Source organism: Takifugu rubripes, chromosome 4, assembly GCF_901000725.2.
Source record: "Takifugu rubripes chromosome 4, fTakRub1.2, whole genome shotgun sequence".
NCBI lineage: Eukaryota > Metazoa > Chordata > Actinopteri > Tetraodontiformes > Tetraodontidae > Takifugu > Takifugu rubripes.
This window is the reverse complement of record NC_042288.1, coordinates 1,910,563-1,916,562: the sequence shown is the minus strand read 5'-3', so window position 1 is coordinate 1,916,562 and position 6,000 is coordinate 1,910,563. Positions and strand designations below refer to the sequence as shown.

General features: G+C 48.8%; 1 protein-coding gene across 1 annotated transcript; it reads right to left on the bottom strand.

The window, feature by feature from the left end:
- Nucleotides 1-1,435: 1,435 nt before the first annotated feature.
- zfp36l2 (zinc finger protein 36, C3H type-like 2) lies at nucleotides 1,436-4,993 on the bottom strand. The gene is made up of 2 exons (XM_003963615.3): nucleotides 4,705-4,993; nucleotides 1,436-4,565 (listed from the first exon to the last, which is right to left on the bottom strand). The coding sequence occupies exons 1-2, from the start codon at nucleotides 4,792-4,794 to the stop codon at nucleotides 3,357-3,359; spliced, it is 1,299 nt and encodes a 432-aa protein (XP_003963664.2). The 5' UTR covers nucleotides 4,795-4,993; the 3' UTR covers nucleotides 1,436-3,356.
- Nucleotides 4,994-6,000: the final 1,007 nt, after the last annotated feature.

Sequence of the window (6,000 nt, the reverse complement as noted above, 5' to 3'; positions counted from 1 at the left end):
AAGTCAGAGAGTGTTTCCTTTCATTGTAGAGGCTTGAAATGCATTAACCAGAACACACACACACACACACACACACACACACACACACACACACACACACACACAACCTTATATTGAACATTGGAGTGTGAGTGGTTATACTCAATCAGCTATAATGTGGATCTGTGTATCTGTGATTCGCTACATGCTGTCCCCTCTTTTACACACACACACACACACACATCTATTTGGCAGGATCCGGCACATTTTGCAGCCCTTTGGCTTTGCTCTGATAAACACTTCATTATGAAATCCTGAGGACACAGTAAATATTTTCCTGAGCTCTTATCAGCCTCCCTTATCTTGGTGTGAACTCCAGGCACCGCATGACTCCTGGGCCCATTTTCTTAATGCTTTTGGTACCACTGATAACTACAAGGAAAAAGAATTCCTTTTCAAGAAGGCACCACACCAGAGGCGGCTTTGCTCTGAAATGTAGGCCAGGGCTGTTCGGTCTAGACTGAATACGCCAGGCCGATCGGGGGCAGCGCGTTCGGCCACACAGCGAATTTTCTGTGATTCGAAGTAGAAACACATTTACAGCTGCACAGTTAATCAGTGATGGGTGGACGCCTCGTGCTCCGTTACTCTTCTGACACAATCACCGCTGGTTTGTCTGAACACCATTAATTCAAGTACAAACACAAAGAACTTTTAATTGCCTCCACTGAAAATACCTTTATAATCCAACAGATGCCTCGTTTCCCAGGTGTGTGTGTGTAAAACGTGTATAATAGAAGGAAGGCGTGATGCATTCGGGTTCTTCAACATTGTCGTAGCAGCGGAAGCATCAGAGTTGGACAGACATCAGCAACACAAACGGGGTCATTTCACCCTATAATTGTTGTTAAAGCTGAACTCTCGTCCCTCGTCTAGCCAAAATGAAGAAGAAACCCCCCCCAAAAAAAACAGTATAATGAGAACACATGTGTAGAGAAGCTGTTTATGTTGTCTTATGACCCTCCAGTTTCATCCTGTGACTCCCTAGAGGAGTCGGACCTGCGGACGAAACCAGGCGACTGCGTTTGTAAAGTAGCTCCACTAATAGTCCACAGACAGTTTTCTTAAGGAGAGGGGGGGGCACCAGCGCATGGAATCTGGGCTCGTCCAGTTTTCCATCCCAAGATTCCAGGCCTCATTCTTCAGATGGAGGCTCATCACACAGTTTGAGGATTATGTAAGAGTTTGATGGTTTATTCTGGAATATCTGGGCTGCATTTAAGGGAGAACTCAGCGACAGACTGAACAGAACGATACATCGATACCAGTGTTGTAGTTGGGAACCACTTTGATGTGCTTGGAAGATGTTGGCAGCATAAATCTTTCAGGATTGTGGTCATTTGATGCGTGCTGAAAATGACCGACAGATGTCGAAAGTTACACTCAAATCACGAGCTTCTTTGTTTGTTTTTTTAAATTTTCTAAATGATTTTATTGGGAGAACTACAAAAAATGTACAGTACAAACTTAACATTCCCACACTTGATTTGTAGTGAACCGACTCCCCAAATATCACAACTCTTGTTGTCTTTTCGTCCATTTTTACGTTACATTCAAAAAGCTTTACTTCTGAAAAAGTAGTCAAAAGTACATAGTGCGCATCCCCCTGTACCTACTATGTACAAACTAAACATGTTCATCCACCTCCCTGTCCAGCAAACTCAAGACTAAATTTCAATATTAAAAACAAAACCAAAAAAAAAAAAGGAGAAAGCTTAAAACAAAATAGGAATGGGGATTTAGAAAGGTTACGGTTGTTGTTTCTACCAGAGTGTCTGAGTGGTAACAACCTCGAACAAAAGGAAAGAAAAAAAAATCAGAATCCAACACTACATTCAGTTCAACCTGTATAAAAATGTAGGAAAAATACTTTATTTGGTTAATTTTTAAGGCATGTCAAGATGGAGAACCCCATAGGCACTACACAATAATACTGGGGTACGAGGGATTGCTACATTCTTTAGCACGTGGCTGGAATCACAGTGTGACCTCGTGCAAACAGGAAAAAAATAAAATAAAAATACTTTTTGGTTAATTTACTGCTGACTTGGGTTTTTTTTTCTTGTTGCTGAAAGTTTGAAAATCTAGATCAGCCACAAAAAGTACGGTTTGGACGGTCTGTACAGCCACATTTCTATACATTCTACAGGTATATCTAAACAGGGATCCTAATTTAAAAAAAAAAAAAAAAACCTTCTACAAGGACTGACAACCTCAGAAGCAAACAGCAATCACGCAAACGTTTTTTTTTAATAAACGTAAACAAGGAAACAAAATTAATGAAATAAATATCACATACGTTCTTTTAAATTAAGATTTTTACTCATTTACAATAAAAATAACTAAGTGAAGTTACAAAAAGAGAAAATATATATATATTACTGTGAAAAGAACATACACTCCACTTTATGCAGATTAATAATGGCGATCATAATTTAAACATAAAAGAATATAGATCTATTGCTTCATCATACTTGATAAATACAGTATGGACACAATTTACCAATGTAGCCTATACTTTTTCACAAGATAATAAATAAGTTAAATAGTCCATAGCCAGTTATGAACAGCTATGCAAATCACTCAAAAACAGCTAAAAAAATAGATTTAACCATCAGCAGTGATTTCCCCAAACAAACCCAACACAAGAGTGCTTTTTAACCAAAGAACAAGCTGGACTAACCAAATAAACCACTGGGTGGCGCTGTGAGAATCTGGAATGGAGGTTGAAGCTTTCAGAGAAGAAGAAAAAAACTTTTGAAAAAAGAGAAGAGAGAAAAAAAAAGCACTTTGATAAGGAAAAAAAATATTACTTTGAGTCAAGGCATATTCTTGGCAGGATGGGAGGAAATCTGGAAACCACTAAAGAGTCTCTTCTACTAAAGTCCTGTCGCCCACACGTCGACTCCCGGGACAAAGTGTGGCTCGCCTGATAGAGCAAAGAGGGATGGGGCTGCCGTGAGCCCTTGGCAAGGCACTGCTGGAATGCCTTCTGTTCTAAATCTAAATTTTCATACAGCTATATTACATACAACCCCCCCCCCACAAACCCTTAACTAATGTCAGGTCAAGGACACTTTAATCGGATCCCTGCGGGTGTTATTCTCGTCTGTTGCCCCCCCCCCTCCCACCACCAGGGAGGTTAGAGTCGGGATAGCACCCACCAGAGCTGCTTGGGATTCAATGTCTTTGCTCAAAGGCACTTCAACGGGGTGCTGCTGAAACAAGGCCGGGGTTGGGGGTGTGGGGGGGGCTCACTCAATGACACCCCCCCCCGCGCTTCACCGGTCCACATATCCGCATTAAAACCGACGCGATCAATCGTCAGAAATCGACAGCCTGCTGAAGATTGGCAACCGTCTTCCAGCGTCCAGACTCGGGGACTCGGAGCCGCTGAGGCTCCCGGAAGAGCTGAGGGACCCGCTCGCATAGCTCTCCCGGTCGGAGAGAGAGTCCGGCGGGCTGGGGGGGGGCTCGAACACCGGCGACTCGTTGAGGCAGCGCAGCGCCTGCAAATGGCTGATGTTGTAGGCGGGGGGGGACGGCGGGCACACGCCGCTCTGCAGGTTCCCGTAGTAGGCGCCGGGGGAGTGGTTGTTGGCGTACCCGCTGGGGGTGTGCACGGCGAGGGGGGCCAGTAAGGCTTTTAGGTCCTGCGTGGGGAAGGAGAAGGCACCGTTGATGCACGACAGGGAGTTGGGAGAGAGCACGTCGTCGTAGAAGCTGGAGGCGGAGGTGCAGGAGCCGGTGGCGGGCGGCGGCGGGGTCCTCGACGTGGGGCTGTCGAGCAGCGGCGACTCCAGGCCGTGGTGGGTGGAGAAGCCGGAGAAGCTGAGGCTGTGGTGAAGCTTTGGTCTGTCTCTCTGGGTGTAGCCGAGCTGCTGCGGCGGCGGCTGCAGGACCTCCATGTGGCCGTAACCGCACAGCTCCCGGGCGGACTTGGCGTCGCCCGCCTGCACGTTGGCGTTCGAGGGCGGAGCGGGGCGGCGCTCGTCGGCGTTGTGGATAAAGTGACACCGGGGGCCGTACGGGCAGAAGCCGATGGTGTGGAAGGTGCGACAGGGCTCCGTTTTGTACTTGGGGTGGCGCGACAAGCTCCGTAACTCGTGGAAGCCGTGAGCGAACTGGCATTTCTCCCCGTACTTGCACGACCCGCTCTCCTCGAAGGGCCGGCACAGCTCGGTCTTGTAGCGGGTCGAGTTGATCTGGGAGCCGTGTTTCTGCTGCAGCGCCGCCCGCTCGCCGCTCTCGCTGTACGCGCGGTCGCGGAACTTGTTCTCCTTGTTCATGAGGGCCGTGGCGGCGCTGCTGCTGTTGCTGTTGCCCGTGTTCTCCTTCAGGCTGCTGTACGAGCCCATCGTGTATTTGTTGCCGTTGCTCATCGCCTCCACGTTGCTGGCGGAGTTTCGACGGAAAAATCCCGGCGCGAAGGATCCCCCGGAGCACGGGGTCGTGACTGGGGCCCCCACTGCTTTCTTGTCCAGCATGCTGTTGATGTGCAGCGCGTTCATGTTCATCTTATCTTGCTGCAGAAGGGTTCGAAAAACAAAACAACACAGCATTAGTAACACATTCAAGACATTTTCTTCTACAACTTGTTGCAGGTGAAGCATTCATCCGGGTCCGTAGTTCAACTACAACTACGATCCGCGTCAAAGTTTTTACCTTGTATAGCAAGTCCATGTCGTAGAAAGCGGACAAGACGGTTGCGGACATGTCGTTTCCCCAAATGTTCTGTCGCGTTCCCTCTTTCATGGAGGACCGACCAGGATCCCTGAATGGCTGGTGCCACGACTGGTTTTAGCTGGGAAAGAAGTGGCTTTAAAAGTCCGCGCTGGCTTCGGAAGTTGGAGGGGCGAGTTGGTCGAGTGGCTTTGATTTCCTCCCCTGCAGAAGCGCCGAGCCAGAGAGCTTCACTGTGCGCTCCCGTTTGTCTGCATGGATATAAACCTCGACGCTGGCCGGGGAGGAGCGAACTCAGGTCGGCGCAAACTTTAGCGAGGAGCCGCCTCCCTCCCCATCCCCTCCCCTCACACACGCGCGCGCGCGCACGCACACACACACACATCCATTCACCGGGTTGGCCCGTCTATTCTTTAACACCACGCCTTGAAATCTAACCCCAGCCCTCCCCCCTCCTCACACCCCTCTGAGTTTCATTCTATGTTAATCACAGTTTTGTGAAGTCTTTTTTTGATGTGGGGGGGCTCTACAAGCATTAGTTATGCAAGTTGCTTGAAAAAGTCGGGGAGCTGCACTGGCAATGACACCCCCCCCCCCCAGCCTGTGCCGCACTTGGAGGCTGACATGTATTTGTAATGGAAGGAAACCGCCTCTCCCTCTGGCTCCCTGTGGATGAGCGAGACCGCAAGTATGAGTCGAGAGTCCAGGCAGAGTGCAGCACAATTTTTAGTCCTCGTCGGTTGCATAATCAGCTTCCACAGCCTCTTCAAGCAGCCCCGCGTGGAAAAAGCCACCGTGTCGCCTTCACGCGACCTACTTTTGTGTCGTTTTCAAACTTCGCATTAAAGTCTCCCCGAGCAAATAAACGTCATTTAAACGCACCGAGGATACATTCCCCTTTAGACTTTTGAAGCACTTCCATGTCCCGCTTCGACTTTTCTGCTGTTCTGTCCAGGAATGTGGTCGCGCTGCTGCGGAGCAACAGCTCCCCCGTGTGGCCAGCGCGGGAACTGACCGGGAGACTCAGCTGCCCCCTGCTGTGCGCAAATGGAACCAAACTTGCAACGCCAACCAGGCCTCCTCGCCGACCATAATAGTGCCGAATTCATTCCTAATCCGGGTGAAACGTTCCCTCCTTCCACACGGAAGCATCCACCTTCACCACAAACCTTTATTTGTAATCCTAACAGGGCATTCAAGTTGCAGCAAGCTGCCCGTTTGGGCGTGACGTAACCTTCCCGGGACACTAGAACGTTCACACGAAAATGTCAAAATACT

Bases quoted from the DNA above. Each gene is read 5' to 3' on its own strand.
- zfp36l2 (XM_003963615.3), bottom strand. From the start codon at position 4,794: ATGAAAGAGGGAACGCGACAGAACATTTGGGGAAACGACATGTCCGCA. The intron at 4,566-4,704 runs GTAAAAACTTTG...ACCCTTCTGCAG, and splicing joins ACATGGACTTGCTATACAAG to CAAGATAAGATGAACATGAA.